Source organism: Syngnathus floridae, chromosome 7 (assembly GCF_059516105.1).
Source record: "Syngnathus floridae isolate MCC-2025c chromosome 7, RoL_Sflo_1.0, whole genome shotgun sequence".
NCBI lineage: Eukaryota > Metazoa > Chordata > Actinopteri > Syngnathiformes > Syngnathidae > Syngnathus > Syngnathus floridae.
Genome location: NC_142419.1, coordinates 6,034,830 through 6,060,341, shown reverse-complemented (window position 1 = coordinate 6,060,341; position 25,512 = coordinate 6,034,830). Strand labels below are relative to the sequence as shown.

At 39.8% G+C, this 25,512-nt stretch overlaps 1 protein-coding gene across 2 annotated transcripts; it reads left to right on the top strand.

The window, feature by feature from the left end:
• The first annotated feature begins 734 nt into the window (after positions 1–734).
• pou2af2a (POU class 2 homeobox associating factor 2a) lies at positions 735–24,136 on the top strand. Of its 2 annotated transcripts, XM_088381098.1 has the most exons (6): positions 735–773; positions 9,336–9,416; positions 15,158–15,258; positions 18,642–18,681; positions 19,198–19,493; positions 22,850–24,136. In XM_088381098.1, the coding sequence occupies exons 4-6, from the start codon at positions 18,675–18,677 to the stop codon at positions 23,267–23,269; spliced, it is 723 nt and encodes a 240-aa protein (XP_088237224.1). In that variant the 5' UTR covers positions 735–773; positions 9,336–9,416; positions 15,158–15,258; positions 18,642–18,674; the 3' UTR covers positions 23,270–24,136. The 2 variants fall into 2 exon arrangements, with proteins under 2 accessions (XP_088237224.1, XP_088237223.1); XM_088381097.1 differs by lacking the exons at positions 735–773; positions 9,336–9,416 and adding an exon at positions 12,861–13,040.
• The last annotated feature ends 1,376 nt before the right edge of the window (positions 24,137–25,512 follow it).

Here is a 25,512-nt window from a genome sequence, read left to right as displayed (position 1 = left end):
AATGCACAAATGAAAAAATGATTAAAAAAGGTGTTTTTTTTTTTTTTTTTTTTGCTTGGAACAGATTAATTTTTTTCCCATTATTTGTAATGGGAAAATATGATTTGGAATTCGAACGATTCACTTCTCAGGCAGCCTTCTGGAATGGATTGTGTTTGAAAACCGAGCCTCCACTGTATGAATCGAAGATCAATTAATCCAGGTTAAGACGCTCGTCCTGGTCACATGACATGTTTCCCCAGTCGAGCCCGCAAAGCTAGCAAAAATGAGTAAGAATTTATTTTGGAAAATCTAAAAAAAATGGCAATTCTCTCCCAATTACATCCGTCGGTTCGGTCAAGACGCTCGTCTCGATCACGTGACATGTCACCTCAGTCGAGCCCGCGAAGCAAGCAAACACGAGCAAGGAGCAAAGCTGTTTGGAAAGCTTCTTCGGAAAAAAGCCCAACGAGGGGACGGAAGAAGAAGAGGCTACGAATTCTAAGAAAACGAAAGCTGCATTTAAAAGAACATTTCTGGAGTCCTACTTAAAATATGGATTTATCACCACAGGTGACTCTGACGCGCCAAGCCCACTCTGCATTATATGTGGCGACAGGCTAGCTAACGAGGCAATGAAGTCTTCAAAACTGCTTCGGCACATGGAGACCAAGCATCCTGCATTTAAAGACAAACCTTAACCACTTCAGGTGTCATTGTCTCCAATTACGCCTAGATGGGACCGGCTCGTTTCTGAGAAACAAGCTCAGTGCTCCCACTAATTCAACGTAACGGTGAGTTTTATTAAATATTGTTTATATTTGTTTTTATGCCAGGCGTATCATTTTATTTAAAGTCCCCAAAGTCCCAATGATCATCGTCACACACACATCTGGGTGTGGTGAAATTTGTCCTCTGCATTTAACCCATCCCCATGTGATTTTGATCCATCCCCTGGGGGAGAGGGGAGCAGTGAGCAGCAGCGGTGCCGCGCTCGGGAATCATTTGGTGATCTAACCCTCCAATTCCAACCCTTAATGCTGAGTGCCAAGCACGGAGGCAATGGGTCCCATTTTTATAGTCTTTGGTATGACCCGGCCGGGGTTTGAACCCACAACCTTCCAGTCTCAGGGCGGACACTCTACTACTAGGCCACTGAGCTGGTCGTATTTATATATAATTGTTAAAAATATTTTATGTATTTATATAAATGTTTTATTTATTTATATAAAGGCCGGTCCGCGAAAATATTTCTTACACGTAACCGGTGCGTGGCGCAAAAAAGGTTGGGGACCACTGGTATTTAGAGTCTCAGAGTCATTACTGTGCAATAACATCCCGCTTTCCACACCTTTTTTGTCTACACTGTTTGTACTATGTGTCCTCTCTGCATCCATTGCAGCCTGGTCATCCTAGTAGAGGGACCCTCCCATCTGTGGTCTCTTCTCAAGGTTTCTCATTTCCCCTAGGTGGAGTTTTGAGTTTTTCCTTGCCCTCTTGGGAGTTTAAGATCAGTTTAAGATCAGGGGGTGTTTGAGAATATCTTTCGTTCTTCACATGTCCTGAGTGTTGTTGTTAGTCACCTAAATGTTGAACAGAGGCTGTGATTTACCGAAGTCAAATTCCTTGTTTGGCACGCTCAAACATGGCGAATAAAAAACTCTTGAAACTTGAATCTTGAATCTTGGTATAGTATAGCCTAGTCTTGCCTAGTCTAGTCTAGTCTAGTCTAGTCTAGTCTAGTCTAGTCTAGTCTAGTCTAGTCTAGTCTAGTCTAGTCTAGTCTAGTCTAGTATAGTATAGTATAGTATAGTATAGTATAGTCCTCAGGCTCCCCAACAAAAGCGGTAGCAGTTTGCATTATTTTATTGCAATGTTTTTCCTTATTCAGATTTGTTTCAAGACTACAGTTAGACTTCACTTTGATGGTTAATGCAGTTATTGCAATTTTGTTGTTTTATCATAGTAGATTGGTCTATTTACATTTCAAAAACCAGAAGCCATTCATTTACAAATGTGAGTGCACTTTAGTTTACATATTTAAATATTCACATATTAAGATGTGATAGACAGTTTTTGAATGAATTGAATGAGGCAAAATAACATGCTTTTTCTCTCAAATATATTGTTATAATCATTTGTTTCAGATGTACTGTAATTATTTTCTGTATAAAAATTAAATTTGGTGTTCAAAAAGTCTTTTTTCAAACTTGAGTCTTGAAAAAGAGGGGCCCGTCTTATAATGAGGGTCGTCCTGTATTCGGGCCAATACGGTAATAACAACATTGGTCAACACGTTTTCACTAAATTTCTCAATCAGAGATGCAAGTGAAGTTTCAAAAATAATTTTTTTGGGGTCGTTGATTCCGAATCTGCCCTCAGTATTTGCAATTTCACAATATTTCATCACCGGTGAGTTATGTTTAGAAAAGGCCCACGAGCTACTCATGGGCGACCTGATGCCGGCGAATACGTTGGTCACCGCCGAATGATTAGGCTTCTGAATAAGTAGTGTATGGAATGGATGGAGGAACATTTGTTTGCCACTTGCATTAGTCATTAAGGGTGTGAGGATTTTATCATGTTACCTACCACTCTTTCAATAAGCCAAACTATTGTCTACTACCAACGCTACTGCCACATACTGTAGTTTTTACAATCGCAATGTGATAATCAGAGACCAGTTAATTACTCTGGTAATGTATATAACTTACTCATTTTTCTCTGTACTGCTTTTGTCCAGTATTGCTTTTTTCTATTGTATTTCTATTGTTTCTGTGGACATTATCGCTACTGACGTCAAACAATGGTCTCAATTTCTCAAATAATCTCCCCAGAGCTCCAAGCAATACTGTCTGGAAGTCAAACCCGCACAGGTTTAAAGCAGGGTCTGTTTTTTCACTCCATAGTGTCATCATTTCATTAATAAGCTGTGAGTGATTCAACATATTCCCATGTGTGCTGAAAGGAGGCTTTTAGGAGGACAGATTTGTGACATTAGGCGCGTGCTGCTCACATTAAAGGCATGGACTCACTTTTTCCCCTCATTAGCCATGCAAGTTTTGTCTGCAACGGCTGCACTTTATTTCAAGACAAAGTCTCGGTTTATGGACAAACAGCAATAATATTTGGCTCACTTGAGGAATTTCTTTAAGCGATTCAGTGAATTCCAACCCACCAATTAACCGTCAAAAGAGGGTCTGGACTTCTTTTTTTCCATTCTATCATGGCGGTCTTTTCCATTGCATTTCTGGGAAGTCACGGAAAAGTCGACCTGACAGCGGTGACAGTAAAATGCATACGACACCTGTGACATGTTCCAGTAGTCCTGGTGTCAGCCAGCACATTGTGGTCAATTTGTGCGCACAAATGAAGGCCAGAACCTACGTATGAGTTTCAGAGTACATGATGGGACATTAAATCCTATTGAGACTCCATGTTTTTTTCACATTTTGGACAACCTGAAGGAAATGTAAGGATTACGTCATTTTTTCTTCCTCATTTACTATTTCCAATTTGCCTGTCAACTGCTTATACAGGCTGACTTGACTTGTTGATAATTATTATTATTATTATTTTTATTCAATCAAGTGACTTCTGCTTAAGGATAATTTTGCCACTTGCTCTGTGTTGAGCTTAATGATTCACTGTATCATTGCACTTGTCAGGGTGGCGCTGTGCAGACATCACTGCAAGGATTAAGTACAATATTAAAGATAAGTCCTCTCTTACATAATCTATAATAACTAAAATATCATATAATAGACTTGTTCTAGCGAGCAACATGTTCTGTTCTCTTCAGCGCAGGTTCTCTCTGTGTATAGGTTTCCCTTATGCTTGTATGGCTTCTTTTCACATGCGTTTGTCCCAGTCTCAAATATGTACTATGTCAAGTGAAAGCTGCGTGTGGATGTGAGTCTCGATTGTCTGAATATACTGGATGTCAGTCATGTGATTGGCAGCTGATCAGTCAAGGGTGTATCATGTCTATCATCGTAAGTCATGTGTGTCCCTAAAAAAGTATGTGGTATGGAGAATGAATTGAATTGCTATAGGTTATCGAAAAGGCAAAAATTAAAGAAAGGAAAAAAAGAAACAGCTGATTAACTGACTGAAGGTGTTGACCTGGTTGACAGGAGCTTGGGGAGAGGGGGTGAGGTGCAGGGGAATGAGCCTATGTCTGGATCCCTCTTCATCTCAGGAATGTTCGCAGGTTCCTCGCCAATATTGCTGACGTCAGGACTGGCCTTGGTTTGAAAACAGCCAACTCAAATGAAATGCAGATGGCTGTTATGACTACATTTGTTAATGTAAATAGAATGCTTATATTTTCTACCTTTTTAATTTTGACAACAATTATGAGTAGTTAATTTGAAATCCAATATTTATTAATATTCATTTTAATTCAGGATTTCGGAATTTAATTGTCCGCAGAACCTTACTTATGATTTGGATTCTATTGACATTTCATGAATTTTGTATCATGAAGGCAGGAAAGAGAGAATTTTGGAAATTAATAATAAAACTGCTGAATAATGTGGACAGAAACAGGGGTCTCCATTTGTTGTTTTGTTCTTTCCAAAACATCCTGTTGACCAACACTAAAGTACAACCAGCCCTATCCAACCATTTATTTTCTTTGTCAAATGTTGCAGCCACAAATCTATCCTATTTGTCATTCAACTCATGTGGGTGCTATTCTCATTTAATATTATTTGTTTAAAATTACTGATCAATTTAAAGTGTTAAAAATGACTAGCTTGATGATGCTTTATTAATGGTTGACCAAAAGTACACTTTGAGGGTGGTCTCCTCAAAAGTGCTGATTTTGGAGCTATGATTCTGCCTGACACCAGTGATTTATTCTATTGTTAGGGTTCATTTACTAACGTAGGTAGTGTCTTGAGTCTCATTTGAAAAATTTTAATCAACAGAGCAGACAACGGACCCACTGCCCCCACCTCCACTTACCTTACATAAGTTTGTGGCGAATGACACATCTGGAAATCAACTGTTTCAGGTTTGAGGGCGCCCTCGGCAAAGGCTTCCCAAGTGGACCACACATTGTACATCACTTAAACAGCTGGCTATATCTCTTTTTAATATGTTCAAAGTTATGTCTTTCTGTATTTTATCAGTGAAGAACTGCAGCCTTTTTGTGTCTTAATCACGATGTCTTTAAATTGTAACTACAGACGTTGCTTGAGGGTGTTTTCCTCCAAATCAGGTGCATTGAGTACAGATTGAAACCGTTTGTGTATCCTGTCCAACTTGGTTGCTTTAGGTCATTATCGAACTTCATTGTGAAGAACCATCCAATGAGTTCTGAAACATGACGGAATATATTGCCCCACCTATCAGAATTGATCTTCCTGCTTTTGTCAGCAGTTTCATCATCAGTAAATATAAGGCAACCAGTCATTTATACCAGGGTTTTTCAACTGGTTTTGTCCAAGGGACCACCATTACAACCAAGAAGCAACTTGGGGACCACTGCTTTGGTGGAATATTATTTTATTTTGCACCGACGAAGGATAGACCTATACAAGCTATTTATTTGCATCTGTATGTCTATTTTGGGAATCTTGGCTACATTTAACATGATTTGGATGGATAAATGACTCACAAAATTAGCTAGGAAATTAGTCAAAATAATGAATTTATTTTATTTTTAAAAATGTCACAATTAGGTGGCACGGTGGCGCACGGGTTAGCATGTCTGCCTGACAATTAGGAGGGTGCGGTTTCGATTCCTCATCCGGCCCTCCCTGTGTGGAGTTTGCATGTTCTCACCGTGCTCACATGAGTTTTCTCCAGGTACTCCGGTTTCCTCCCACATCCCAAAAACATGCTTTGTAGGCCGATTGAGCACTCCAAATTGCCCCTAGGCGTGAGTGCGAGCGCGAATGGTTGTTTGTCTCTGTGTGCCCTGTGATTGGCTGGCAAGTAGTTCAGGGTGTCCCCCGCCTACTGCCCGATGACTGCTGGGATAGGCTCCAGCAGGGCTGAGACCCCTGTGGATAAGCGGTATAGAAAATGGATTTCTAGTTTTGCTAACCACTTGCAATACCACTACGGACCACTAGTGGACCGCGTACCACCAGTTGACGATTCCTGATTTATACACTGGTGCATTTAAGGTGCAGGTATTATTTTTGTTCACTTGGGGTCACCATCCTCACCTTCTACATTCCAGTATCTGAGACATTGAATGTTTGTGACTTTAAAAGGCTTGTTGAGTGAATGAGTAAGTGTTGAATATGGAAGTGAACGAATGAAGGTAGTGTAATTGAACAGCTGTCAGCCGCTGTGTGTAGAGGGCAGGGTAAGCAAGTCCAGTCCTAGTGAGCCACTGTCCTGCCTGTTTTCCAGTTCTCCCCGCTGCAGCACACATATTCAAATAATACAAAATACCCAAAAGATTGGTGATGCACAGAAATGATGATTTTTTTGCAGACTAAGCTTCACAACAATTAGCCATTTATCAATGAGATTTCTCTGTATAAAAATAAAAGATAATCCGAACAATCCAATCCAACTTGTAGATATTTCTTTTTTTTTTTCCATTTTTTGTCATTTTAGAGTTGTAGAATAATATTAAAGGATGTGTTCTGCTCATTACTAAGGCCTCTGGTGCCAGTCATTTTCCACTGTCTGAGTGGAAATGAGACCTGTTTAACACATCAGGTTGGACTTGATTTTCAGGGTCTCTTAAAATTCTGAATACTGGGTGGCCAGGTGGATGAATGCACCCAGCATTGATTTTACTGCCGGTGTTGTGCTCGATTTGGTTCCCCCGTGAGGATTTGTTTCCCCTGCCGCGGGAAAATTCCATCCAATGACAGCGAAACTGTCAAAGGTGCTTTGCCAATATTCCTGAAATGAGTGAAAAGCTGATATTTATCGTGACACTGTAGTTACATTTGTTTTGCAGGAAATGGCAACATTCCGTGGGCTGTACTGCTGTTATTTATCATTGTACAAAAATCATGTGGACTGTGCTGCCAAATCACAAACGCTTTCCCTTTTTTCATTTCTCTTTTGATTGTCCGAGCTCATGGTGATGTTAATGTGAGCAGACAATGCTGGAATAAACATTTATGTTACCCCACTCAGCAAAATATATTTTCCAGAGCTTCAGAAGAATTTGAAGTATTGCTCTCAACTATGTCAGCGTACAATGATTTCCAAGAGAGAGCAAGCAAGGGAGGCTCAAACACACACTCGCATTCCATTATGTAATCTACTTTTATGAGAATAATCCCTATTTGTGCGTGATCGGCATAGGAACAGTGGAGAACTGACTTCACAATAGCTTCGTCTTTGCCAGACACAGTACTCTGTCCCTTGGAAAATTCCAGTCACTAATCCAAGATTCGTTTGCTTTGATAAGAAACATATTATTCCCAATTATGGTAGAGAAATAACATTTGGGCCTTTTTTCTAAAACAGGCTTTAAATTCCAAACATGATTAACTTTTCAACATATTGTTGGAAATGAAGTAAAATGGGACTGTACAACTCAGAATAAAATATTTGCACACAACTACGATACTTGCAGAAGGATTTTAGTCTTAATCTGGAGTATTGTTTCCTTTTATATTTTGTTCTAATTGCCAACAATTACCTTTTATTCAACTCCTTAATTTACCTCCTGACATCATTCAAGATCAATGGTGAGGCTTTTTTTCCCTCACATAATGGAATGGATGGATATATAAAAAACTGATGCTGTAACGTTAGTTGTTTTTGTCGATCAATTTGTGTGACCAAACCCATCTTGTGATACATTATGACCTGGCAGTATCTGGGATGAGTGAAAGCTGTGGAACAAAGCTAATCAAAAGGACATTTAAGAACCCCTCCTGCTTGTAGATTTTCAACATTTGTTTTCACCATTGTCCCTAAATTTAGATTGTAATTTACAGTTTCTGTATATGTACATAATATGACTCTCAACTCTCCAAGACTTGTAAGGGCCACTCGTCACTACTACTATATTAAGTTGTCTTTTACTACCATCTAACGGACAAAATGTGGTAACGCTCTCCTGACAGAAACATACCTTAAGAGGGTTACCATGGCACATCTTATAAATCCACCCCGTTATACTGTACAAGACACAGTGGTCACTAAAGTACTCATACCTCAGCAAAAGTACAGATACAAACTCAAGTAAAAGTAGCGGTACTAATTCAACTCATGTACTTAGTAGGCTACAGGCTATGTCGTTACTTATGTACAATGGCAAAAAGTAAAAAAAATATTAAAACCCCACCCACTGCCCAATTAAATATAATGTCCATGTTGGCAGCTATGGACAATGGAGGGAAAAATTGGCACACAAAAGTATTCACTTGCAATGTACTGCAACTGCGAAGGAGGTGGGGTGGGGTCACTGGACATGCTTTCAAAATACAATGTTTCCCTAAGTTCTTAAGGACTTAGACCAGCTCAGTGGCCTTTAGACCAGCTCAGTGGCCTTTAGACCAGCTCAGTGGCCTTTAGACCAGCTCAGTGGCCTTAGACCAGCTCAGTGGCCTTAGACCAGCTCAGTGGCCTTAGACCAGCTCAGTGGCCTAGACCAGCTCAGTGGCCTAGTAGTAGAGTGGCCGCCCTGAGACTGGAAGGTTGTGGGTTCAAACCCCGGCCGGGTCAAACCAAAGACTATAAAAATGGGACCCATTGCCTCCTTGCTTGGCACTCAGCATTAAGGGTTGGAATTGGGGGGTTTGATCACCAAATGATTCCCGCGCGCGGCACCGCTGCTGCCCACTGCTCCCTTCGGGGATGGGTTAAATGCAGAGACAAATTTCACCGCACCCAGTTGTATGTGTGACAATCATTGGGACTTTAACTTTAACTTTAAGAATTCTTAAGTGGTGAGCTGACTCTCAACAGAATTAGCTAATGACTACTACTGAAAAAATACACCTTATATGACCTTACATGATACAACATTAAACAGTTCAATCAGCCCCTAAATGGGAAATACAGTCTCTTGCATCTGGTTCACCGAGGTGGACATTCCGTCCCAAGGACAGAACGATCCGTCCGGTCCGAGGATCAAGCATGTTAAAAAAAAAATAAAACAAAAGGATGGACCAAGTGGGGCCAAAAGTGGGGTTTTATTCATCGTTTTAATCATCCCTATTCGAGTCAAATGCAGACTAAACTCTCAGTCAGTCCAGCGGACCCCATCGGTACACTCACATGGAAGTCTGCTAAAAATAGGGTTTTCCATTTCCACCGAACATGGAAACATGCTCCTTTGTCTCGCTTGATAATCCGACAATACAATACATTCAGACCGAATGTATGTGATAATTAGAAATAAAAACTTTTTTTTCATGCAGAAGGAGGAAAAAGGGGACTCAAGTGATATAAAGTGTCACTGCAGTTTTCATCCGTCCGTCCGTGCGTCCCTCCGCCAATCCGTAAGCCGTCCATCCGTCCATCCATCCATCCATCCATCCATCCATCCATCCATCCATCCATCCATCCATCCATCCATCCATCCATCCATCCATCCATCCATCCATCCATCCATCCATCCATCCATCCATCCATCCATCCATCGAACCACTTTTCCTCACCAGGTACACTAGCCCAAGGCACAAATAGACAGATAACCATTCATGCTCACAACCACAGCTATGGGCAATTTGGAGTGCTCAAGAGGCCTACCATGCATTTTTTTTGGGACGTGGGAGGAAACCAGAATACCCGGAGGAACCCCACACAGGCATGAGAAGAACATGAAAAGTCCACTCAAGAAGGCCGGAACCAGAATCGAACCGACAATCTCACCACTGTGAGGCGGACATCTAACCAGTGCTCCATTGTGCCACTTTGCAGTTTTTCGTTGCGCACATTTTTTTTATGATAATCCATAAGTGGGCGTCCGGACATGGTGTCGCAGTGGTTAGCACATTGCCTCTAGTTCAGAGTCGGTGGTTTCAATGCCAGCCCCAGCCTTCCTGTGTGGGGTTTACATGTTGCTCCCGTGCCTAAATGGGTTTCCTCCCACATGGTAGGCTGATTGAGCACTCCAAATTACCCATAGGTGTGAGTCTAGGTTTGTGAAGGGTTGTTTGTCTGTGTGCCCTGTGAATGGGCCCCTGCTTACTGCCTGAAGTTAGCTGGGATAGGCTTCAGCCCGCCTGCAACATTCATGAGGAGAAGCGGTTCAGAAAAGTTAATTGAGCCCGTAAAAGCTCGTAAGTTAAGTGGAGGTGAATAGTAAATTAGCCAGCTGTTTTTCATGTATTATGAAACGTCTTTTCCCTCAGATGTTTGGCTACTTATAATAAGTCTTTATAGTATTATTCTACTAAATTTTATGATGATAACAAGGACAGCAAAAGGCACTTCATAGTGATATTGACTCTTTTACTATTTTAATGTTTTTAAGTGGTTAAGCAAGTGTAATGTTATGCACAGTTTGAACATAAACACTAAGCTTAAATGAAGGTAAATTTAAAATAAATGGAACCTTCCTGTGCTATAGCTGTTGCTTTATAAAAAAAATAAAAAACTGTGTTAGATTAAAAGACAATGCTTGATATGCTTTTTATTGCATGCACTCAGGGCTTCATAGTCTACCTGCAATGTGGGCTCTGCATCTCTCGTCCCCAAAACTAATATTGTTGATCGGTAGTTGTATTCATATTTACTCTCTGGTTTATGCCAATTTTAATTGCATTTAATTTCATTAATTTCTCTCACAACAAAAGCCCAACAACACGAGATTCATACTCCTTATATTTGTGAGAGGCGATGCCTCACTTTGGCGCCCTGAGCCATGTTCTAGGTACTCAAATAGCTATTCCAATGATTTGTATAAAACAGTTGGCAACCAAACAGCAAACCAAAAAGCAAATGAGCCTTGTGTTGATTTGAGTTATGAGGAAATGGGACAGCTGGTGGCCTGGTAGGAATGACGCTCCCATCTGACTCTTTCGTTTTTACCTGGATAAACCTGATCTAACTCAGTGTTAAGTTCAGTCAAGCAACTACCAAACTCAGAGTGTATTCAGACCAGAAATGTCCTTTAGTCCGCTTGTTTGGTCCGGACCAAAAGCGCCCGCGACCCCCGTGGGGATAAGTGGTACAGAAAATTGATAGATGGATGGATGGATGGATGGATGGATGGGTTAGGTCCATCAACAAGTGGATTTTTTTTCTGGAATGTCAGATATATATATATATATATATAGTATATACACTACAGTTTGGGGTAATTTAGTGTTTTCCAAGAAAACTAGCATAATTGCACAAGGATGGATGGATGGTTTTCAAGATTTTTCAAAGGTTGTCTAATCATCCATTAGCCTTCTAACACAATTAGCAAACACATTGGAAATGAGCCTTTATACACGTATCGAATATTCCATTGAAAACCAGACGTTTGCAGCTTGAATAGTCATATACCACATTAACAATGTATTGTGTATTCCTGATTAGTTTAAAGTTATCCTCATTGAAAAATAGCAATTTTATTTTAAAAATAAGGACATTTCTAAGTGACCCCAAACTTTAGTTTTTTATCTTCGTCAGAATGGGAACGTATAGACTTGCTGGCCAGTAAAAAAACAAAGGGCTAAATATCGTTGAAATGTAGTTCCATAATTTAAAGACCCAAAGGCAAGGTAATTCCCAAAGACTAACTGGAAAAGCCCAACATATTTTAGGCTCATGCTGAGAATCAGCAACAGCCAGTAGAGAGAGCAGAGCAGTGGAGTCCCCCAGCCTCAGGTATTGTTGTGAGTCAGGGTTGTCCTATAGTTGTACAGAAAAGCAACTTGTACGTAACGGAACTACTGACTTATCTCTAAAGTCTAAAAGATTCTCCCTGGTCTGCAAGCTTTTTTGTAAAGAAGCCAACCCTGTACTGTAGCTGGCAACAGTTTTACACAAACTCAATAATGATCATAAAGTTAGTTCTTTTCTAAATGGTTAAAATTTAATAGCGATTCTTGTCACACAATTTCTCAGTTACAAAGTTTGCAAGACCATAATTACAAACACTGCTTAGCACGCTCTCTCTCTCTCTCTCTCTCTCTCTCTCTCTCTCTCTCTCTCTCTCTCTCTCTCTCTCTCTCTCTCTCTCTCCTCCCCCTATCTGTCTGTCTGTATGTCTGTCTTTCCATCTGTTTGTCCATCTGTCTGTCCGTCTGTCTGTCTGTCACTCAATCAGTCAGTCCATCCGGCTATCCATCCATCCGTCGATTGATCGATCGACCGAGAGATAGATATAGATAATTATTGCTTCCAAATCAACACTTGATGGCTTTAGGTCTGTCTTCTTTCTGGAGCTTTGGTTTGGTTTGTCTTGAGATTCAAATCTTAAGCATGTCTGTTGTATAAATGTGTATTTTGTGTGCTGAACCTTTTTCCATATTTTCTTTCATGCACCTCTCAGCCCAATCCTATGTGACATGGCCATAAAAGAGCGTTAAAATCCGTGTGACATGGTTCATGTAATTTTTTTTATTTGTTTGTTTATTTGACAGGGACAGTGTACATCAATGAACATTTCTGTCGATGCACCAAATTAGCCTGTGGGCTATTTTTCATCTGTTGGCAAAGTTTGTGAAGTGTCTTGCCCAAGGACACAATGACACGTGGCTCAGACAGAGATGGGCTCTAACTGCCGACCCTCTGGTTTCTGAACATCCCGTTCTACTGCCTGAGCCACGGCAGTCATTTACAGAACGTATGGTCAAATGCCGACCTCACTGCCATGTACACAATGTTTGTAACGCAGAATCTTGAATGTGGATGCAAATAGTCCATAAAACGTCCTTACCAAATATTTGCATTTAAACAAATAGGTTTTAAAAAGCTCACAATTCACATCTGCAGTGATGAAGTATGGTGGCATGTTCCATGCGTCCCTGCCCTCCTGACGACGTGATTAAAGCTCTCACGAAGGCACACCACTCACGATGGTGCTCAAAGTTGGTATTCAGTTACCGTAGACAAATACAGCAGAAGAATAGAGAGGGCTACCTGTGTGTACGTGTGTGTCAGACTGAACAACAACATCATGGACACTGGTAAGCAACTTCTACTTCTATCATATGTATGTGATTTGTTTTCCTTTTCTTTGATTAAATGTACTTTTTAAACTTTTCTAAATATTCAGGTCTGAATAATTCCCTGTTATTTCTATCATTTTGTATTGGTTATAGGTTTTGTAATATTCTAATATACGTATAGTAAAAAAATATGTCCTTCATGTATGCATTTTTTTTCCAAATAATCTGAATGATATTTTCTCCATTAAAACTCCATATGTGGGGCTTTTCCAAAATATTGTGCACAATGTTAGATCTAATGAATTACTAATGTCATTAAAATCTTTCTGTCATTGAAAACAGTACGAATAGGTACCACCGTCTACTCCATATTTAATATTCAAGTTCCAACAATGTGTGTAATCTTTATCAAATTGAAGTTTTAATTAAATGTAATGCCATGCAAAAATCAGTTGTCATACCGGCGCGCCATTTGCACTGACCAATTTCCAAGACATTTATACATGATTCTCAAAGAGTTAGGATGAGTTTCACCAACGAGGTTAAATTGAATTTATGATTAGCTCTTATCAGAGATTAGTAAAACTAAACTTAAAATGAGTTAGGTTCTTAAAGTTAACCAGATTTCTGTGGCAACATTTAAAATTTAAAATCAAGTTTTTTGAAATTTCTCCCAATTTAATCTGAGTTCAACCAAATGTATTGGGATTGTTGTAGGTATTGTAATTAAATTAAAAACTTAATTAAGCAGGGTGGCATGGTGGCGTACTAGTTAGCACGTCCGCCTCACAGTTCAGAGGTGCATGGTTTGATTCAGATTCCAGCCTTCCTGTGTGGAGTGTGCATGTTATCCCCGGTGCCTGCGTGGGTTTTCTCCTGGTGCCCCGTTTTTTTTCCGTATTCCAAAAACTGGTTTACCACTCCAAATTGTCCGTAGGTGGTTGTGAGTGTGTTTTCAAGTGTGAATGGTTGCTCATCTATATGTGTGACATATTGGCTGGCGACAAGTTCTCTGTGTCCTCCACCTATTGCCCAAAGTCAGCTGACAGAGGTTCCATCACACCCGTTACCCTCGTGAAGATAGGCAGTTCGGAAAATGGATGGATGGACTTAATTATGCAATTAAATATACTGGCAACTCTGTTGCACTACTGTCAAGCCCCAAGGGGTAATGTTTTATTTAAAATTATTTTTATCATTATTGTTATTATTATTATTAAACATTACAGCCCATATCTCAGAGCGGCCGGCATTTGATTTGCGAGTGTAGCGAAAGAATGTAGCGAAAGTTGTTTTTTCCTCAAAGTTCATTCGAGGTTGCAAAGACATTTGTATCCAGACACTGAGGGTGTGACACTTTTTCTTGTCGCCATGAAATTTTGAGAGCCCTGATGAGGGAGTGGCGTTTGACCTTCACCACGCCATGAGATGTGAGCATGGACATTTAGGATATGGGCTATTGTTGCTAGCTAGTTTCCTAATGTTTCTTGTTAACTTGATTGGCTGCCTGAATGGCTCGACAGAGAAGCTAAAACCTTTCCTCCTTTGACAACAACTTGTTGACCAAATGGAGCAAAGAAAATAAAAGACAAGAAAAATACTGTGTGGCAACAATTGCATGACAGTTATAACAGATCGAGAAACAAGATGCTGGAAAACTTAAAACCAATGACCACAGTTGTAGCACTGGTGGTACAATGACATTTCTGTCACTGTTCATGTATTACAGTTGATCCAGTCTTCAAGTTCAGCTCCAAAACGGTTTCCTTGACAAACCAGCATCTCACTATTTTTTTAAAAACAACAACAAAAAGTGGCTTATGCCTGGAGTTTGGAGTTTAAAGTTCTGGTGCAACAGGAATAAAAAATGAACAGAAATTTATAGAGAGGTTTAAATTTAATCTGTTTTATTTTCAAACTAGATTTAAACTTTGATGCAACAAAATGATTCAATGTACTTAAACTTGCTTGGTGCAATATGGCCTTATTCCCTTCCACAGCTAAAACTATGACACATTCAAATCAACACATTTGTAGCAATAATCATGACTGTGTATGAAAGTGCGATATCAGAGACATCAAAACCATTTTTGCATTTGGACCATGTGTAATCACACTATTTTATTACCTTGCAGAATATTCAAAGAGAGTGTACCAGGGCGTCCGAGTCAAGCACACAGTCAAAGACCTGTTGGCAGAGAAACGATCCCGACAGACACATGGCCCAAGATACAGTGTAAGTACAACATTTTAAAAAGCACTTTGCTTTCGTCCCTTCCCGTCTCTCCCCACCTTTTTTTCTTCCTGACCAAACTTCACAACCACAGTTGACATTCTGCTGGTGGCTCTTTAAAAAGCTCCCCTTCTGTTGATGTTCAAGCTGCTTATGTGCACAAACCCATCCATGGTTAATCCATTGTCTATCTTGTAACCCCCCCCCAGCTTTCTTTGCTTAGAAAAACTGTCATGCCCTTGCAAAGCCAATCTGTAAATAGCTAAGCATGGTGCTGAGAGGATAACAAAAGAGCACTCATACAATGCTAGCAATGGTGATGGCCATGCTTTCCAAAAACCTTCTGTCGGGTGGAGGAGGGAACTGGTGGACGGATGTCATAGAGAGAGAGCGAAAAGCTCGGGAAGGAGGCTGTCTATGCAAAGTTAGAGCCATACACACCTGCAGGCCTGCATTGTCCGTGGCCTTGCACAGGCCACAGACAAGCTCTCTATTGTTGCCTCACAACAACACACATTCTCACTGGCAGGCAGGCGTAGCTTTAGACATGGACATGCACAAGCAAGACAATGTTGGTGCAGGACAGTGTTTGCTTTTATGTTGAAGTCAGACAATCAGAAAACGAATATGCCTTTTATTTACGTATACATGAATTAGGGAAGGGCAAGCAAGGTTTACCTCACAGTTCTGAGTCCAGTTCTTGAGTTGTTTTGAGGGTGTTTCACTTTCTCTCACATTCAAATGGATTTTTTATAGGTTAACCAAAGACTGTCAATTGCATATACTGAAGCTATGGATGTAGTAAGTGTGAATAGTTGCAAATTGTATCCCAGCTATTGCTCACTGTTAACTGTAAATGGCTCCAGCCCACCCGGGACCCTAAACAGCATAAGCAGTGGGAAATGGTTGGATGGATATGACACGCAAACAATTCGCTGTATCTCAGAGGGAACAAAGTTAAATCTATGCTGAGGACAAATGAATAAAGCACACTTACATTGAAATTGAACTAATATTCATCTGAAAGGTGATTGAATTTTCTCCAAAGCTGAAGCAAGGTATAATTATGGACTGTGAACTAAGGGTGGGCAAAATAAAAAGTGAAAACAGATGTCTTCAACATTTGTCACACCCCAGACATTAGTTTTTAACAACCTTGCCAAACAATTTTAAAAAATGTTCAGTATATGAAATGTTTTTTTTTTTAAATCTCCTCCACAAAAAAGAAATTATATATACTTTTTTACTTTTTGAATCATCATGCCAGTGTGTGTGACATAACTTAAAAATAAAATATTGTCTAATCATATTAGTGCACTGAGGTGGTCTGGTGGCGCACTGGTTAGCATGTCTGCTTCAAAGTTAGGAGGGTGTGGGTTTGATTCCACCTCCGGCCCTCCCTGTGCGGAGTTTGCATGTTCTCCCTATGCCCGTGCGGATTTTCTCCCGGCACTCCAGTTTCCTCCCACGTCCCTAGGTAGGCCGATTGAGAACTCCAAATTGCCCATTGAGTGCGAGTGCGGATGATTGTTCATCTCTGTGTGCCCTGTGATTGGCTGGCAACTGGTTCAGGGTATCCCCTGCCTACTGCCCAATAACTACTGGGATAGGCTCCATTACGCCTGCGACAAGCTATATAGAAAATGGATGGATAGATATTAGTGTACTGACGAGTTTGTACAAGATGGTAACTGATCAGTGTTACTGTGATAATATTACACTATCACCATGAAAGTCTTGGCTTTTCAATCAATATTTAGTACACTACAGCCAATGATGTTTGCTTGCTTGTACAGTTTATCATGCATGTAGCCAACACAGTGCTCTGTTTATTGTAGGTTTTAACAATCTCATCTTTCATTCTCTAACTGCCACAGGTGGTCCTAGGCATTTACTGTACTAGGATCTTTAAAAGGTGGTTAGGGCGTTTTAATATATTGCATGCTTTTATACTACGGCCAAAGAACAAGCCAACATATGCGTGTGTTCGTTTGTGATGGTATTTTGTCTCCAGTTCAGTGGCTTTTCATTACATTGTTTACTTTTATGTTTACAAAAGGTGACGCACAGAGGGCTGCTAAAGCCATCCATCAATGCCTTTATGTCCATTTATGCCATCCCTTATTCTTGAGAATAGAAGTCTATCAAGAGTGCAGCACAAACTACTGACCACACAGTGAATTGTCTACTGTTTGGAAAGGGGACAGAGTATTGTTGATAATTTTACGCATGTTGTCTTCCAAAATACACCATAATAGCAAACAATCACAAATTAATGATGCAATATAAAATGATTAAGAACTAAATTATTAATAGAATTATTAACTCAATTTTCAATAACTAAATAAGACATGGGAATCCTGCCATCATAAATCTCTGCTTTTTAAGATAGCATTGTTTGCATTAGTTGTGTTTTCCAAAGAAATGATGCCTTGTAACCACTCACGCAGTCTGAACTTAAACATGCTGATTTCCATACACAGCCTTCAGAGATGCACTGAGCCGTACCTGGGGCATAAGAGGAAGTCTTAGTATTGGCAAATCACATTCAAATTCTGTCCTCAAAATTTGCTTGCCTCACAGCCTACATGTGCTTAATATTATCGACTCTTTCATGTTGGCAGTATGCAAACAGGAGAGCTTATCTCTTGTCTTTCGCCCTACATGCTGCTAAACTCAGTCTTTCAGGTCTTAAAAGGCCTAGATATTTCATATAATAACTATTACAATCAAAGCTCAAATTTAAACGACTAAACGGGATTCGTCAAAACTTGACAATTGAATTCCTTACCTTATTTCAATACAGTTTTCATATTTCTATTTTCAAGGACCCCAAGAAGAGTAGCGCTGGCGTTGCCATAGCTAATGGGGATCCTAAATAAAACAAACAAACAAACAAACAAACAAACAAACAAACAAACAAACAAACAAACAAATATTGAGCAAATGTATGAATGTAACAAATGACTGTAAAATGTGACAAATGTAGTGGCATATTAGATCCAGCTTGAGATTTGGGGAGCAGTTTTCAGTCACCTACTGTACTTTTTCCCTATTTCTTATTGCCTTATTCAAAAAAAAAAAAAATCCGTTTTGCTTATTGACTAGCTCAATTTTGCATATTGAGAAATCAAATTTAGAACGTTTTCAGATTCCAACAGAGGAAATGATACACACTCTGTTGTGACAATAACTCATATTCTTTCATTTCTCTTGATTGATTTAAAGCTATTTGTGGACCTTGATTGTCATTCTGTGTGTGTGTGTTCATTTCAACTGAGTTATTTACCTGGTACAAAAAATACCTGGCACATTATTTGCTTTCAAAAGTAAAAACAAAAAATGCATTTTAGTGTCATTCATGTATCATTTTTTTTCCTTAACAGAGTGGTTCAACAACTCCACCTTCTTTCATTCAAATGTCAGGTGAGTTATCCACTCTGAGAAAAACACGACTTGAATGAATTAATGTTTAAATGGATTGTTTACTTTACAAACTTTTCGAAATATTAAGATCGCAAGAATCATGTTGTTCGTTATTATCATTATAGTTGCATTACTGTGCCATTCTGATTGATTTCTAATGCGATATTTCTCATTAAGCTAAATGACTAGAACAGAAATATAACATGATTAACTGGTGGCTAGTCCAGGATGCCCTGACTTTTTCTCAACATCCATGATAGGCTCCATCTCACTTGAAGCCCTAATAAGAACAAGTGGTAGAGAAAATGGATGGATGGAAAAAAAATAGAAACACTTGTGTAAAACGAGAAATGTAGTTCTACAAGTACACTATTAAAAACTACAATGGCAAACATATTGCTAAATTAGTATGTATTGCAAATTAGTAGAATATCATCATATTTCCAGAGTGGACTCCGTTAATAACAGTCTGGTTGATTGGATTGTTTTACTAACCACTTCCCCTCTTCCCTGCAGGATCTCATATGTTACCCAGCTACTACAGCATGAGGCGGCCTTGTATATCGGATTCGGACATCAGTCCATCTACCAAGCAGTTTTCACCTGATGTGTACCCATCTACCTTTGGAGGCAGACCACTGGGCTGTGAGACCTCAAGCTTCTCTCTCATTGACACCTACTATCCTGACACTTTCAGTGAATACCGCAACACCACCACCACCTTCTCCGGCTCTGGGGGATCTTTTCTCCCTTCTTCGGCCCTATCTTCGCTTTTGCCACCCTTCAGTGGAGAGTCATCACATGTATATATGGTAGGAATCTTTGCGTGTGCGTTTGTGTGTGCTCGTGGCTGTTAAAAAAAAATCAGAGAATTTGCCAATATAGCGCCAATTTGACAAAAATAGAACCATGCCTCCTAGTAGACTGACTATCAAACGGTGGTTCAATGCAGCACGCCCGCGACCACCGTGGGGACAAGCAGAATAGAAAATGGATGGATGGATGGATGGATGGATGGATGGATGGATGGATGGATGGATGGATGGATGGATGGATGGATGGATGGATGGATGGATGGATGGATGGATGGATGGATGGATGGATGGATGGTAATAAAAAATTGCAAACAATATCTGTTTTTTAAAAGTGAAGACGATTTGTAATTTTATTATTGACACAAAGATCGACTTTGTGTCAATACACAATTTGTCTTTGTGGGCCACATAAAATAATGTGACGGGCCGTATCTGGCCCCCGGGGCTTGGTTTTGATACCTTTAATTAGAGAGATACGGCATAAGAGGCGTGACATATGAATGGTTGAAAAGTTAGTTAGAAAACAGATACCAGTATGTACAGTTGATCAAATCTAAATCATTATCAATTGAAGCTCACTCATCGAGTGCCTCAAGGGCCTATGCTAGGACCTAAATTATTCATATTGTATATGAACGATATCCACAGTGGCTCAAAACTACTTAAAAGTTTTCCATTCACCGATGACACAACACTACGGTTTTTGAGAGAATCTGAAACATCTGACTACTGTGAAAAATAAGTTTCTTAAATAAGTCTCAAAACTACTTGAAAGTGTCCTATTTGCCAATGACATAACTCTACTGTTCCAGAGAACATCTGAAACAGCTTCTGACTACTGTGAAAAATAAATTGAACACATTAAAGATGGTTTGATCTTAACAATTAACTTAAACAAAACAAAGTGTATTATCTTTGGCACTACGCAAACCAAACACCAAGTCAAAATTATCGTAAGCTTAACTGACATAGAAAGAGTAGCCTGTATGAAAATAAATTATTAGAGTAGTAACTGATGCAAAATTATGTTAGAAGTCTCATGTAGAAAACGTTAAAAGAAAAGAGTCAAACATCATTGGGATCCTATACAAAACAGCAATACACATTATATTGTTCTTTATTACTATTGTTGTAGCCTTAATTTCCTTTCCGCACAGTTAAGACAAGACATGATCCACATTCAAATTGAAGGACATATACCAAAAAGCTCCCACAGGCATAAAATATTTGTTCGAGTTTGTTGACTTTGGTCAATGTACCGCTTTCTTTCCATTGTCCTGGCTCCGTTTAGGTGTGCATGTGGTCGTACGTATGTGATATGTTGTGTGCGTGTACAAATCTGTAAATCTAAATAATCAAACAAGTGTCACTAACAATTCAACAAACCCAATTGGATCTGGTATTTACACAGTCACTTAAGGTCGTGTTTTATGCACATAGTAGGTGTCACCTCACGGATGAGTTGCGCTCACGTTAGAAGTCGCATTGGGTTAATGTGAACGAGTATGTGAAAAGATCAAATTAAGTAAAGGATCTGAATTGGGCATCAAGCCTTGCAGTATGAATGTAGCCAGAGGGAGGACTGTAGGTTATATGCCTGTTTCGTTTAAGTGTACTGAACTTAGAATCAGTTCATTTAAAAAAAAACGGTTCTAAAGATTCCTTCACCAAAAAAGTCATATTATCTCCATGGGAATTAAAAAAAAACTTTCAATAGAGAAAGGGCAAAGATAAGTAGTAAGAGTGGTCGTCTCATAACCCAGAGCATGTGGATTCGTCTCCCAGCCCCTGTCGAAATATCCGCCGCCCCAGTTGCTCCTGATGCTGTGTCATCACTAAGTAGAAGACATGTTAGTATGAAGTGCTTTGAGTGCCTTGTAAGTGGAAAAGTTTTGTGAAAGTAAAAGCCCCAAGCCAAAGTCTGCATTCCGCCATGGTGGACAGCAGCGCCGCGATTTTCATCTGCACTTTTGTGCTCAACCTCCTCATGTTATTGTAATTAGTATAAATGTATTTGTTTATTATTAACAAACACATTGCAGCTATAATGTGTCTGTGTGCATCTATATATTGATTATTCATGTAAATATAGTATAAATCTTGATCTAAATCTACATATGTGCTTCTTTTCATTTGATTTGCATTCATTGTTACGAGATAGTTGGATAAACGAATGCCAATGATCCTTGAACAAACAGCGAATCACAAAATCCCTGCCTCAGTGACTGCATGTGTACCAATTGCAATACACTTGCTTAGTCATCTGTGGGAATGCTCGAAGTCGTTTATGATGACATTGTGCTTGCACCACAATGCTGTATGAAGTGAAATCCATTATAACCAATGAGAGCATTGTAACGGAAGTCTCTTACTGGATGTTTCTAATATATTCGTTACCCCATGAGAGATTTCAGAAAGATGGATATGTACTGTCATGTTGGACACTTGGAAAACAGTCACGTGATATTTGCAGAAAAATACAAGCCCAGATGCGCTGTTTTGTTCAGTCAGTCAGTCAGTCAGTCAGTCAGTCAGTCAGTCAGTCAGTCAGTCAGTCAGTCAGTCAGTCAGTCAGTCAGTCAGTCAGTCAGTCAGTCAGTCATTTCAATCAGTCAGTCTGTCTGTCATTTCAATTCATTCATTCATTCATTCATTCACTCATTCATGCATTCATTCATTCATTCATTCATTCATTCGTTCAGTCGTTCAGTCATTCAGTCATTCATTCATTATTGTTGTTGGTTCATGCAAGGTCACACCAGAACTGGGAAGTTGAATAACAAAATATTAAAAAACAAGAACTGGGGTATGCATCATCAAACTGCAACCACTACCTTTTTTATCTTTCGTCTTCCATTGCACGAGTTCCCCTGACTGCAAGTCGATGCGGTAGACCATTGGAATTACAAACTCTCACCCCTCAGTCAGTGGGGCAGAGCTAACTGAATTGTTTGGCGGAGGTGGTCGTAACGGCCATTTAGACGTTCGTTCTGGGTAAATGGAGTGTTGTTGAGCCACACAAGCTCAGTCAGCGTTCTAATTGTACATTAAAGACAATTATAACTTAACTTACTCAAGAAATGTAATGGTTGGGATTCTAAAATAAATAAATCAAATTGAAGCGACTTCAATATGCATCTTTTGAACAATTAGTGATTATTTTTTGCACCACTAGATAGAGGGAGCCTGCATGCCACTAGTGCTGCTTGTACTACACTGTGAGAATCCATATATCCATTTCCTGAATCACTTATCCCTACAGAATGAGCCAAAAGTGACTCCCGTGCCAATGTGGACCCACCAGCGCACCTTGAGGGGAAATATTGACCTTAATCTTGTTCTCTCACCCTCAGAGAGACACGTGGGAGCAGTCGATTCCAGAGCCAGTTCCTCAGGTAGACGCTCTCTGTCCAGACAACTTGGCTTCAGTCAGCATCCCACCCTCCATGCCCAGCCCAGAATCCCAAGGGAGCCCCTCCCAGCCGAGCCAAGGCTCATCCGTGGCCCCTGGTTGCAGCAGCCAGTCCTACACTCTGCACGCCCTTGAGGATGTTCACTACCACCTGTTATCCTCCAGCAACCCCTACTCAGCTCCGACCTCCTCCTTCCCCTGTCCCCCCTACATGAACAGTGACTTGGCATCCAAGATTGTCACAGAGGAGCCAGCAGACAGCCATACTAGTCTCCCTCTCAATTTGGAGGCTCACACATCCTGGGATAAGGATGACGGCGTGAGCTCCTGGTCGCCCTACGAGCTCAGGAAGGCCTACTGACTGGCTCCCATATGTCTGAATTTGAGGTTTTTTTTTTAAGGAGAAACGGTCTGTGACACAGATCGGGGAGGAGTGGATGGACCTTATCTTGGTTGGATGTGATCAAACACCACCGCGAGGAATTCAAAACTTCACAAAGTAAAACAACTATAAACAACATGGCTCACTTAATCTGTAGAGATTGCAAATAAACAATAATTCTTCAACATTTCAATTGTCCAAGGAATAACGTATTTGTCGTGGAGAATATTCAACAAGATTAAAAATTTTAAATCTTAAGGGTCCTACAGGGGATACTCATTTTAAATTAATCTAAAGGTAATCTTGTCCATTCATTCATTCATTCATGCATTGAGTATATAAATGAAATAGGATTCTTGACAGTAAATAAATGAAATATCCTGCTACAGAATTTGTTGCTACTTGAGACAAGATAATAGTTATACTGGCATTCTCATCGCATGAGTCAACCAATCAAATGTTCTGAATTGAAGAGGCCCTCCAGTTTTGGACAATATCTCTCGCAACTGTCCAACATCGCCATTTGCTTTTCCAGAGCAAGAGCCCTCATGTTGTTGCAACTTTAATCACTGAAGATCAGTGACTTTTTTTTCTATTAACTTTCTGCATATTCCTGTCTGAGAAGTTTTTCATTGATAATGATTGATGTCACTGAATATAAAAACGCATGTTTGGGGGCTTGCTTTCTACATAATCCTGTCTGAGAAGTTTTTCTTTGATAACGATTGATGTCACAGAATATGAAAACGCATGTTTGGGGGTTTGTTGGGACCATGAATTATATAAAATTTTGTGTGATGTACATCTATGTACAGAATATGATCATAAAACTACAAAGCTATTCGACATGTTCAGTAGTTCAATACAAGTCATTTTATATATATATATATATATATATATATATATATGTATATTGTGGTTGACATAGCCATCCCAAATGATGGTAACATTAGGAAAAAGGAACATGAGAAACTTGAGAAATATCAAGGGCTCAGAGAAGAGCTGGAGAAGGCCTGGAGAGTGAAGACTTCAGTGGTACCTGTGGTCATTGGAGCACTAGGGGCGGTAACCCCCAAACTGGAGGAGTGGCTGAAACAGATCCCAGGAAAAACATCTGACATCTCAGTCCAGAAAAGTGCAGTACGAGGAACAGCAAAGATACTGCGTAGAACCCTCAAGCTCCCAGGCCTCTGGTAGAGGACCCGAGCTTGAAGGGAAAAAGAGACCACCCACGGGGGGTGAGGAAAAGATTTTATATATCTATATAGGTATCTCTCTCTCTCTCTCTCTGACAGGCAGGCAGGCAGGCAGGCAGGACGACCGACCGACCGACAGACCGACCGACCGTCAGACAGACAGACAGACAGACAGACCGACCGACCGACCGACCGATAGATGGATGGATGGATGGATGGATGGATGGATGGATGGATGGATGGATGGATGGATGGATGGATGGATGGATGGATGGATGGATGGATGGATGGATGGATGGATGAATGGATGGATGGATGGATGGATGGATGGATAGATAGATAGATAGATAGATAGATAGATAGATAGATAGATAGATAGATAGATAGATAGATAGATAGATAGATAGATAGATAGATAGATAGATAGATAGATAGATAGATAGATAGATAGATAGATAGATAGATAGATAGATAGATAGATAGATAGATAGATAGATAGATAGATAGATAGATAGATAGATAGAAAGATAGATGATTTATAGTGAGTTTGATGGTTTTCCTGATGTTTAATAAAACATATTTCACTTTAATGGCAGCTAATGAAAGAGAAATACCTCAACAAAAGTATTTGCAGCAGTTATTTGTGATAAAATTTTATCTGAAACCACATAAGGGAAACATGCCTATTAATCAAAAAAATAGCTCATATTTTTTGGTGATTTGGATTGACTGAAGATTTACAAGACAGTGCATCATCATAATATCATTGCGGATGACGTTTTATTAAATAAAACAGGGCAGATTGAAAAGAGGGAAAAGAAAATCTATTTGAGGATGGATTGAAGGAAAGATGACGTTCTCATTTTTGACCACTATGGGGCGACATTTCATTGCCTAAACTTAGCGAGTAGGCGACGGTCCCTGCATGAAAAAGAACATTACTGTGCATTACATTAACGAAATGCCGAAAACAAGTAAATGCATTATTGTATGCAAAGTACAAATCACACCCCACCCCCACAATAT

Excerpts from the sequence above, each read along its gene's own strand:
- pou2af2a (XM_088381097.1), top strand. Across the intron at positions 18,682-19,197 it reads TTCTTTCATTCAAATGTCAG|GATCTCATATGTTACCCAGC; the intron begins GTGAGTTATCCA and ends TCTTCCCTGCAG. Across the intron at positions 19,494-22,849 it reads AGTCATCACATGTATATATG|AGAGACACGTGGGAGCAGTC; the intron begins GTAGGAATCTTT and ends TCTCACCCTCAG.